General features: G+C 38.3%; 1 protein-coding gene across 4 annotated transcripts in view; it reads right to left on the bottom strand.

Annotated features, from left to right (window-relative positions):
* Positions 1–6,154: 6,154 nt before the first annotated feature.
* Positions 6,155–12,517, bottom strand: part of TDRD3 (tudor domain containing 3) — a 130,795-nt gene continuing 124,432 nt past the window's right edge. For all 4 annotated transcript variants that reach the window (XM_060079819.1, XM_060079818.1, XM_060079816.1 and 1 more), the window contains 2 exons: positions 12,299–12,424; positions 6,155–6,392 (listed from right to left, as the gene is read on the bottom strand). In XM_060079819.1, the coding sequence (XP_059935802.1) occupies positions 12,308–12,424 (117 nt within the window). In that variant the 3' untranslated portion in view covers positions 6,155–6,392; positions 12,299–12,307. The remainder of the gene's footprint in view (positions 6,393–12,298; positions 12,425–12,517) is intronic.

Here is a 12,517-nt window from a genome sequence, read left to right as displayed (position 1 = left end):
TATGTGCCAGTATGATACTGTTTTGGAGTAGCTTTGCAGTACAGTTTGAAATCAGGAAGTGTGATACCTCTAGTTTTGTTCTTGTTTCTTAATATTGTTTTGATTATCGGGTCTTTTGTATTTTTATACAAATTTTAGAATTATTTGTTCTAGTTCTGTGAGGAATGTCATTGGTATTTTGATAGGGATTGCATTGAATATGTAGATTGCCTTGGATAGTATGGTCATTTTAATAATATTAATACCTCCATTCCATGAGCAGGTTATATCTTTCCATCCCCTATAATGTGAATGTTAGTACACTTGATATTGTCCTGGAAGTCTCTTAAACCTCCCTTATTTTTAAAAATTCTTTTTTCTATTCAGCTTGGGTGATTGCCACTACTCTGTCTCCCAGTTCACTGAACCATTCCTCTGTACCATCTAATCTACTGTTAATTTCTTGTGGTGTACTTTTCATTTGTTATTGTATCTTCAGCTCTGTTTTGGTTCTTCTTTATACTTTTCACTGTGTATATCCAATCTTATCCCTCGTTCTTTGAGCATCTTTATGATAATTACCTTGAACTCTGTATCGGTGACCTTATTTTAAGTACAGTAAGTCCCCTACATACAAACGAGTTCCATTCTGAGAGTGTGTTCATAAGTCCAATTTGTTCGTAAGTCCAACAAAGTTAGCCTAGGTACCCAACTAACACAATTGGCTATATACCGCTGCTTTTACGCTTGCTTCCGGACATGCTGGGCTTGAAACAAAGATACTGTACTACTGTATACAGTGCTGTACAGTGAAGCACACAAAAGCACAACCACTTGTAGAGGAGGCATGCACATGACAATGTACACCAGACAGGTGAACTGACTTATGTGATTGGACATGCAAATGCACGTTCACATCTTTGAAAGTTTGCAACTTGGAGGTTCCTATGTAGGGGACTTACTGTAATGTGCCAGGCCCTCACCCCACATTGGTTGTCAAACCTGGCAAAAGGGGAACCTAGAGGATTGAGCTCTTGTGGGTGACCCAGGCCTGCACCCTAAGGCCCACATTTCTCCTAGTGTTGGACCCTGTGGGTGCCGTGTGTCCTCCTGCCTGTCCATGATCTCTCTTGGAGCTAGCCCTGTGCTGCCACCCACCTGTTGTCTGCCAGGCATTCACTGGCACTGAACAACACAGGGTTATGAGTATGTCTGAACCCCAGAGAGGAAGACCTGTCCCAGCCGTATGTGGAATCTATTCCTCAGGCTGAATACCTACTCCTCTTGATTGTACTTTCTCCTTCCCATTGTATGTAAACTATCCACCAAATTCAAGATTTTCCTTCTGTAGTTAAAACAATTTTAACTCTAGCCCTGTTCTCTTCGTTATTTCTATAAAATCATTTCTGATGTCTGTGGCCGTCTTTTCCTTTATGCAAACATATTATGTTGTCTTACTGAATATCTTTTTCTACAGCATTTCACCTCAGGAATTAAAAAAAATTTTTTTTGATGGGCTTCCCTGGTGGTGCAGTGGTTGAGAATCCACCTGCCAATGCAGGGGACACAGGTTTGATCCCTGGTACAGGAAGATCCCACATGCCATGGAGCAACAACTACTGAGCCTGTGCTCTAGAGCTTGTGAGCCACAACTACTGAAGCCAGAAAGCCACAACTACTGAAGCCCGTGCGCCTAGAGCCTGTGCTCTGTAACAAGAGAAGGCACGACAATGAGAAGCCCGTGTGCAGTAACAAAGACACAATGCAGCCAAAAATAAATAAATTTATTTAAAAAAATTTTTTTTATATTTTGAAAAAACATAAATATGACTTCCACATATTAAACTACCCATTTAGTTATCTAGGTTATAAAGCTTGGATAATGGTAAGATTTCTGCCCCGCTAACACAAAACCTGGTTTCTTGCAGTACTTCTCATCTTAGAAAATGGTAATACCATCTTTTCAGTTGCCTTGGAAGGATGGAATGCGAGATAGAAAAGAGTGATAAACATTCTCACACATTTTTTACTTTTGAAAAACAGCATAAAATATCTATGTACCTGAAATGGGACTACAGACAGAGCCTACTAAATGTTCTCTAAGCCATGCACTGACACCCTAGCTTGCTCACACATGGGCCAAGGTCTTGTTTTCCTGTATGTTCCAGTCAAGGGTCAGGGCTGGCAAGTCTGACAGCCACTCTGGCCCAGTCAGAGTGGAAGCACCACTCTTACCACTATCAGTTATATTTTCCTTCTTTGTTCCTTCCATGTTTACTCCTTGTAGGTAGTGGGTTAGCCATGATGAGTTAGTTAAGAGTCACAAAGAAAGGCCCATGAGAGACGTAACTATATAAAAATAGGAGAGAATCACATGAGGCTGGAAGTGTGTGTGTGTGATGGTATTGCTGTCATCATGGCCTGAGCCTGGAAGGTCCAGCAAACTATGAACTATTTATTTAATGTGACAAACGGAGGAAGGGAGGAAGGAAAGAAAGAAAGAAAGAAAGAAAGAAAGAAAGAAAGAAAGAAAGAAAGTAAAGAGAGAAAAGAAACAAACATAGGAGAGAGAAAGAAAGAGGAGAGAGAGAGAGAGAGAAAGAAAAAAAGAATGAAAGAGAAGAAAAAGAGAAAGATGGAGGTAGCGAGGAAAAGTGTGTGGATGGGGAATCCTTTGGACAAATTAATTGACAAAATTTAGTACTTTGCTTTGAAGGGGTGTGTCTCAGGAGTTCTCTTGGAGCCTGTTAACTCTTAGTTTTCTTCATTTATTAGGCCACAGTTGTTTCTACAGTATCTTAATAAGTGGAAGTGGTATAGGGTGGGAAAAAATGGTTACCAGTGCTAACCATCCTTTAGGTCACGTCTACTTTGGAGAAGTGGCAAAAGTTTGGAGACAACCTCAGGTGCTTCCCCCTATCTTGAGGACTTTCTTCAGAAAACAAATGCCCATGGCCCAGAGGTGAAAAATATTTTAAAATTAAAACCATTTTGAAAAGCAAAGCAGAAGGTAAAATATTAAAACTAAAAATTGATAATTTTTAGTAGTTTAGCAAAAATAAAAGTCAATGAAATACATTTAAGAAATGAAGTTTATAATAAATAAATAAAAGGAATGTGAAAAGGATAATGTGTAAATACTAAAACAAATTGCTAAGAGGAGGTACATCTGGAGCTTGGTGAGATTAAAGATCATGCTGGTCTTGTTCACAGCATAGTGCCTAGAACACAGGGAGTAGTATTCAGTACATATTTACTGAATAATTTTTTTTTTTTTTTTTTTTTTGCGGTACGTGGGCCTCTCACTGTTGTGGCCTCTCCTGTTGTGGAGCACAGGCTCCGGACACGCAGGCTCAGCAGCCATAGCTTACGTGCCCAGCCGCTCCGCGTCACGTGGGATCTTCCCCGACCGGGGCACAAACCCGCGTCCCCTGCATTGGCAGGCGGACTCTCAATCACTGCGCCACCAGGGAAGCCCTACTGAATAATTTTTGACCTATATTTAAAACCATTTTTTTTTGAAAGGAGAAAAAAGAACTTAAGCTAAGAATATAAATATGGAAATTCAAAGAAAAAGTAAGATTTGAAATAAGAGGAAAAGAGGAAAGGAAGGAGAGGAAGGAGTGAGGGTGAGAGAGGAAGAGGCCATGAGGGTGAAAGAGATAGATCTGCTATAGAAATAGGAGGAAACAACAAAAATAAACATCACACTTCATGGCAATAACAAACTGTGAAACAAACCTAAGGGGCTAATTAACATGACAGAATATAACCATAATGCAAACCAAAATGAAACAAAAATAAAGAATAAGAGGGGATGGGCTTCCCTGGTGGTGCAGTGGTTCAGAGTCCACCTGCTGATGCAGGGGACACGGGTTCTTGCCCCAGTCCGGGAAGATCCCACATGCCGTGGAGTGGCTAGGCCCATGAGCCACGGCTGCTGAGCCTGCACGTCCAGAGCCTGTGCTCTGCAAAGGGAGAGGCCACAACAGTGAGAGGCCTGCGTTCAGCTAAAAAAAAAAAAAAAAGAATAAGAGGGGAAAAGAGGGAAGAGTGTCCTAGAGTTGTGAAGATTACAAAGATAATGAATAAAAAATGCTTACCACTGTGCTGACATTTAGGAAAACCTCAGCAAATAGTTAACAATTGTTTTATTATTACACACTCCACCCACATATCCAGACTTACAGCTAGCCTTAATAACAGAAAGTCATGGTGGAGCTTAGCTTTTGGTATACTTAGCCAAGTACATCTTGCTGTGTCAGAAATGGCACTCCCACCATCAGTGGCTCAGCAGCACCCAGCAGTCAGCAGGGCAGATAGGCTGGCCTCACTTGCTTTAGAATCTAAACTTTTCTTGATTATCAGGTCAAATCATGTATATCACACATTACCACACAGAACTCTTCTCAGGGATTGTTATCATGACAACCACTAGCCAATACTAGTGCCATCCACTTAGTCTATTCTAGGCTTAACATTGTACTAGATACTACTGTCCCCATCTATCAACAAGAAAGTGCAGAGAACCAGTACTTTAAGCTACTCTCAGACCTCAGTTACATTCTTCTGCCTCTTCCCTTATTGACTTATCAGTTGTCAAAGTCATCAAAACTACCATGGGCCTTCCTCTAGTTTTCAACCCAGGATATTCATTAGAATTACTTGGAGATCTTTTTTTAAAAAACCAATGCCCAGGTCACCCAACTCCTTGCTGATTATGATGCACAGCAATGGTAAAAACAAACAAAAAACCCTATACCATTAGCCATGTTTTTCTCACCTGTACTCTTTCACTTATTAAGATACTGTAGAAACAGTCGACCATGGGCTAATCAAGAAACAAAACTTAGAGTTAATGGGCCCTGAGAAAATGCCTAAGGCCTTCTCCTTCAAAGCAAAATGCTAAATTTTGTCAATTATTTTGACCAGAGAATTCTATTTTCCCTTTCCTCCCTTCCCTCCTTCCTCCATCCCTCTTTCTTTTTCTTTTTTTTTTTTTTTCCGGTACGCAGGCCTCTCACTGTTGTGGCCTCTCCCGTTGTGGAGCACAGGCTCCGGACGCGCTCAGGCTCAGTGGCCATGGCTCACGGGCCCAGCTGCTACGTGGCATGTGGGATCTTCCTGGACTCTGGCACGAACCCGTGTCCCCTGCATCGGCAGGCAGACTCTCAACCACTGCGCCACCAGGGAAGCTCTCTTTATTTCTTTTTAACTACTCACTTCTTATTTCATAAGACTAAGAGCATTATTTTTGTCCTATTAAATTAAGAGTTTGTAGTTTAGACGTACTGGTTCTCTGTAATGGACATTCTGGTTGCTTCTCCAACACCTCTCCCTCTCCTTTTGGCAAGTATCCTGACTTTCAGATATATATCTTCTGCCTCAAATCGAATATATTTCTAGGAAAGCAGATGGCCCCCACTTGTAAGGGTGGGACACTTGGGTCAGGCCTAAACTAACCCACAGACCCTTGTTGAAGTTTCTGGTTCATAGGTTGAAAAGTCACACAATACAGGTAAATGTGGCCTGAGTGTGAAAGATTCTTTTCTCTTCTAAGTGCACTTCTGGAAGGGACCCCAACCCCATCCCTGGATTTAATAGCTCAGGAAGCTGTAGCCATCCTGGGCTCACATGGGGCAGCCTGCTGTAGAACGCTTATGCCAGAGAAAGCAGAAATGAGATGCAAAGAATCAGGATCTTTCATGACAACTCTGAGTCACTAAATTAAACCAGCTGAAATCTACTGTACTTCTGGTAGTGAAGTCAGTCAGTACTTTAGTGTTTAAGCCAGTTTGAGCTGTGTTTTCTGTTATTTGCAACCGGCTGCATCTTAAAAGATCCACTGCACATTTTATAAGGAAGAGAATGACTGTTTTTCAATCAAATTACATTAATAGAGTGCTAAAACAACATATACAAGTTTTGAATATTTTTTGCTGTCATATGTAGTAATGTTACCATACTAAGAACTTCTATTTGGCTTCAGGTTGTTTTGTAAGAAATGTGGCAAGCTGTGTAAGTCAGTTTATTCTGTAATTACAGGGAGGCATCAGTATGCTGTAATTGCCATTCTACAGAAGGCAATTAGTATGGGGTTAGTACCAGATGAACAAGGAAAATAACATTCAGCAAATAAAACATACAGCAAAACAATGTATTTAATAGTGCACTGGTTTTATTGATGGCAGAAGAAAAAATTCTTTCACTTGTAAAAGGTATTTGCTTAATTTATTGTATTTTTTCCCCATTCTTTATGTGGGTTGAATTTTTTTCCCCTAAAATCTGTCTTTTAGTTCTCCAAATAATAATATCCACCATGGCTCCATCTTATTCTGAAGGGAAAGTAGGAGGTCTATCAACAGGTTTTGACCAGGATGTTTCAGTCAACAGCTCCTTTCTTCACAAAGACTCTATTTAAAAAGAGAGGAAGAAAGTGAAACTGGACTCTCAAATTGACTTTTCCATATGCAAGATACACTGCTGAAACTTACCTGTAAATGTGAAGTGTTTGTATAAGTATCAATAGATCACAAGTAGAGCAAATTGGACACTGTTAATTCATAAACATACTGATTTATAAATATACTGATTTATAATTTCTATAAATCAGTATGTAAACAAAAAGCAAAATATTTTAAATAATTTTTTCTTCTAGAAATTCTTAAAGTACATCTCTGTCACCGTTAGTCCTTCTATTGCTAGTATGTGGACCTCAGGAATTCGGATTAACTGAGTAGAGTTTAACAGAGGATGACCTAAAAAAGGTGCAGTCTTCCAATGCACGTGTACCCCCATTCTACCCGCCTCCATTTCCCCTTTGAACACCTTTGAGCTGGTTTAGTCTCACAAGTAATTTACTTGAGTCTGTCGCCTCCCCCTGCCTGCTCCCCACCTTTATCAGATACCACTCTAGTAGAAACACTCTGGGTGGTGACAACAGAAAAGGCTGAGAGAGGTGGTGAGAGAAGCCTTGTTTGCTCCAGTCCTATTTCAGTCTCATGGATGAAAGAATGGTTGGGCAGGGATGGGTAGCATTCCCATGGCTGCATTCAAACAGCGCAGAAGTCTTCTGAGGTAAATAGTCTCCTGATTAGAAAATAAAGAACTTTGGGTACTATTATCCTCACACGATGCCTATCCTGCTGGCATCACGGGATCCTGTAATAATAGCTATCTTTATGGCAATCACTTCCCTGACCTTGATTTGAAAAATTTTGCAAAAAGATGCTGATTTAGATTGTCAAAAAAAAAAAAAAAAAAAAGCCCTTTAAAAATCCATCTTTTACCAGCTACAAATGGTGCTAAAACCTGGACCTTAGAAAATAAACAAAGTCATGGTATTTATAGAGTAGTCTATGCTTTGCTATTGGTTTCAAGGTTTCTGGTTAATATGCAAAATTGTGAAGACTACTCTTTCATGAAACAAATAAGAAACTAGAAATGAAATTAAAAGTGAGTCATCATTTATTAAACCACTTTGCATACTTAGCCTTAACCTCCATGGCACTAGGGAGCTTCCTGCTGATGTGTGTTGTGTGACAAGGTCTTTCTACACAGGTCTGCCATTTCTCTCCTTTTACAGCAGGACACGAGGCTGTAACTCTTTGACTGGACCAGTGCAATAGCTTCTTAGATTCTTTACCTCCTGGTGTTGTAATCCATCCTACATCCAACAGCAATATTTCTCTTTTTTTAAATTGAGGTATTGTTAATTTACAATGTTGTGTTAGTTTCAAGTGTAGAGCAAAGTGCATCAACCATATGTATACGTATATCTCCTCTTTTCTGGATTTCCTTCCCATTTAGGTCACCAGAGAGCATTGAGTAGAGTTCCCTGTGCTATACAGTATGTTCTCATTAGTTATCTATTTTATACATAGTAGTATATATATGTCATAGCAGCAATATTTCTTAAGCTTAAGCTTAATTTTAATCATATAATTCTTATTCAGAAGTTCATGATAGCACCGAACACATCAAAGTCAAACTCTTAACGTGTCTAAAGCCGTACTCTTCTTCCACCACCAATAACTGGTATCTAATTCCTAGGACTCCAATAATGTCAGAGACCTCTCCAAATGCACATAGTTCTGGTCATTTTCATTGATTATATAACTATGTATACTTTCTCTATCCATATATGCTCTTATCTCTAAGTTGTCTGTAACAATGATGAGCCCAGGAGCTAGAGGTTTTGGGCCCTCTCTCCCCCCAGCGGGTGAATCTGACTTGCCAGCACTCTTTCTCAGACCTAGGCCTATTTCCCACATTGCCCCCAGAGACCTCCTCCTCCACTGAGCCCTAACTCTCAGCTATCTCTTGCTTTTGCTAAGCACTGATGTTGTCCTTAGGGCCAGGCTCAAGCAGAATCTAATTCCCTTTCCACTTTTGGGGAAGTATATGAGTATGTAGGGGTGGGCGGTGGTGGCGATGGCATAGAAGGCTCGTAAAAAACCTTTTTAGGATAATCAAAGAATGTAAATTACACATCAACAACTTTAAATCTTTGATTTAAAACATTGATTTAAAAAACACTTACTTAGCAGCTACTATGTGTCATTCATCACCTAGCAAAGTACCCAAAACATAAAGATTATGACTACGAAATTATGTTTTTTAGAAGTGATAAAAGAAAGTGTCTTAAGTGTTTCTCACTATCTTGAATAACTTTAAATAACAAAATCTTACAAAAATTTCAGCATATATTAGAATTCATGCTTATATTTGCTGGAAGTCAAACGGCTGGATACAGTGTACATCTTCTTTTTAAATGTTTAAGTTAAATGGAAACCAGGAATGAGGAAATAAAAACAAAATACACTACCAGATGTAAAATAGACAGCTAGTGGGAAGCACAGGGAGATCAGCTCCGTGCTTTGTGACCACCTAGAGGGGTGGGTGGGATAGGAAGGGTGGGAGGGAGATGCAAGAGGGAGGGGATATGGGGATACATGTATGCATGTGGCTGATTCACTTTGTTGTACAACAGAAACTAACACAGTATTGTGAAGCCATTATACTCCAATAAAGATGTATTAAAAAATAATAAAAAAATAAAAGGCCTATGTTAAAAACCTTTCATTTAAAATTATATCTTAAGAAAAAAAAGTAATAAATATAACAACTTTAAAAAAAGAAAATAATATATTCAGTCGTGTGACAAAAGCAAAAAGTATAATTCTTATTGCTGAACCTCCCATTCAAAATTACTTCATAATTTTTCATAACATATGTTTGAACTAAGTACAAAAATGAATAAATAAGTTTTTTCAACCAAGATCACATGTGTCTTACTAATTAATTTTTAGAGTAAATTTTGCAGTGAGGTTTTTCTAGTGATACCATCATGGGACTGTCCCCCACCAAAATTAATTTTCTTACTGTGAGGATTTCCATGTCAACAGTATAATCCAAAGCAAGCATCTGGGAAAGATGGAAGTTTTAGCTCAGGAAACATAGAAAACCACTTAGATTGTAACATTTTAGTTGATTAGGAACAATCTGCACTGTACAAGATTGTAACATTTTAGTTGATTAGGAACAATCTGCACTGTACAGTTTGATACAAATAAGCTACAATTACCCCAGGGCTGTGGTTTATAATTTACTTTTAAGCAGTGTACTCTTTTTCAAAGGAAATTTTTGATGGAACCCTAATGTATAAAACATATGAAAGACACTAAAGAAGAGGCCAGAGGACTGAGAGTTCTACCCATTGGCTACACTCTTACTCAGTCCCACCATCTTCTCTCTACTTCTAGCCCTCCCTTCAACAGCCCTAAGGCACCCTTGAAGAGCCCTAGAGTGCTGCATCCACTGTCCTAGAGCAATCAGAGGGTTGAGAACCTTTGGCCTCATTTTAAAACCTGTTTTAAACAATTTAGAAGACCCTGGAAAGCTAACAGGGAATTCTGTTTTCATTTACCTTAAATAAGATTTAATTATAAGCACACTGAGCTTATTTTAAAAGTGGATGTTCAACCGTGCACAATGTAAAGTTGCTGAAGTCCTTACGTATACTTTAATTCTGCTTTGGTCAATTCTTGCATGCTACAGAAAAATGCCCAAAGTCAAGAAGTAGCTCTTCTGTGATACTGTGGACAAAAGGTCACGTTTGTTTACTTGACAGCCTTGTATTAAGGGCAAAGAAAAACCAACGATAAGAGGGAAAGGGCGCTATACTGGCTTACTCGGGTAAATCAGAAGTCAAATAGCATCAGGCTTCTGCTCCAGGCACACTATTACATAAGGAGCAAAGGGCTAGAAAATATATGAAAACATTTCTTCATTTAGGATGACAGAACTAATTTTTAACCAATGAAAGAGCTTTGGGGAAGCTGCAGGAGATATAAGACTCTGGAACAGTGCTGTCCAGAAATATAATGTGAGACATATGTAATTCTTACTTTTCTAGTAGCCACATTAAAAAGTAAAAATAGGGCTTCCCTGGTGGCGCAGTGGTTGAGAGTCCGCCTGCCGATGCAGGGGACACAGGTTTGTGCCCCGGTCCAGGAGGATCCCACATGCCGCGGAGTGGCTGGGCCCGTGAGCCATGGCCACTGAGCCTGCGCATCCGGAGCCTGTGCTCCGCAACGGGAGAGGCCACAACAGTGAGAGGCCCGCATACCGCCAAAAAAAAAAAAAAAAAAAAGTAAAAAGTAAAAATAAACAGGTGAAATTATTGTAATAACTTTTTATTTAACCCAATTTATTAAAAATATTATTTTGATATATAAATAATAAAAATTATTGAGTTTTTTTCAAACTAAATCTGAAATCTAGTATGCATTTTTTATTATTTATAGCACATCTCAATTCAGGCTAGCTGCATTTCAAGTGCTAAACAGTCTTGGCTGGTTTGAGAGTCACTTAGTAGGGGACAAATACAATGTGGATAACAGCATTATCAGAATGAACAGCTGAAATAAGGAATAAGAAAATAAGGAATTGGGAACAATTTCTTTAAAATTCTCAATAGTCTTGCTACTAAGAAGAGACTAAGAAAAAAGATATAAAGTCTAAAATAGTCTTATGTGATGTATAACAAAATCTGTAATGGGAAAACTCTAATTATTAAAAAAAATATTCAAAAACCCTGGCATAAGGAAAAAATAGAAATGTTACCAAAGATGGCAAAAGTATTTCTTTCTAAAAACATATTAAGAAGTAAGGTCTTTGTTCATCAAATGAGAATGTCTTAGATTGGTCCTATAATTTGCTGACTTTGTTATATTTCTCTTCCTTCCTACTGAAGATGTTTTTCAGATACCACCTCTCTTGCTGAAACTCTAAGATTAAAGTTTCTGGATTGACAGCATAAGGCCTCAAAATTACATCTCAATAAGCAGTCATGTTGTCTTCATCCAATTCCTGAAGATATATATGAAACATTTCCTCTTTCTTAAAAAGGACTGAAATCAATTAAACAAAAAATGAACTCAATTACCCAGGTTGATAATTATTTAGTCCTTTGTTTTCTTTCATCTTCTTCCTGCTTTCAAACCTATAGTCATTTCACTGATTGTCATCACCTCCAATAGAAAAGAGTAGGTATAGAGAAAAAAGGGGATTAGGGATAGCATTTGCGGGGAAAGGTTTGGAGAAAAAGTAGTTTGTAACTGTGGTATTATCTTAAATACTTTATAATTGAAAGTAGTTTTAAAACATTAGTTATCTTCTATTACAGGCAAACCCCAGATATACTGAGGGCTCAGTTCCAGACCACCACAATAAAGTGAATATCGCAATAAAATAATCACCCTAAGTTTTTGGTTTCCCAGTGCATATAAAAGTTATATTTACACTATACTGTTGTCTATTGAGTGTGCAATAGCATTATGTCTAAAAAACGATGTACATGCCTTAATTAAAAATACTTTATTGCTAAAAAGTGCTAACCATCATCTGAGCCTTCAGTGAATCATAATCATTTTGCAATAGTAACATCAAAGATCACTGACTACAGATCACCATAACAAATATAATAATAATGAAGAAGTTTGAAATATTGTGAGGATTACCAAAATGTGACACAGAGACAGAAAAGTGAGCAAATGCTGTTAGAAAAATGGCACTGATAGAATTGCTTGATGCTGGGTTGCCAGAAACTTCCAATTTGTAAAAAATGCAATATCTGTGAAGTGCAATACAATGAAGCACAATAAAATGAGGTAGGTCTATATGTTATTATGAAATATTATATATATATAATACTTATATATTATATATAATAATATATTATATATAACTGGACTTATATATTTAACATGATAATATCTTTCTTTACATGGAAAGCTCCTCACAGTGTCAACTTTACCTTCTCACATTAGGTCCGAGCCCGGGGAGGTTGGTAGAACTGCTGGGTTGGCCGAGTGGATCGTCTTGGCTGGCCATCACCTCCTCTACGGAATTCAAGAGTTTGGTCATAGGTGGCTTCTTCTTCCTATTTGCAAAAAGTAGTGATTTAACATGTTCAAAACAGTTCCAAGTTTCCTACATTAAATATATTTTATGGTCCCCATTTTGATATACCCTC

Source organism: Mesoplodon densirostris, chromosome 17 (genome assembly GCF_025265405.1).
Source record: "Mesoplodon densirostris isolate mMesDen1 chromosome 17, mMesDen1 primary haplotype, whole genome shotgun sequence".
In the NCBI taxonomy this organism is placed as follows: Eukaryota; Metazoa; Chordata; class Mammalia; order Artiodactyla; family Ziphiidae; genus Mesoplodon; species Mesoplodon densirostris.
Note: the sequence above shows the minus strand (reverse complement) of the source record. Positions and strands in the feature narration are given on the sequence as shown.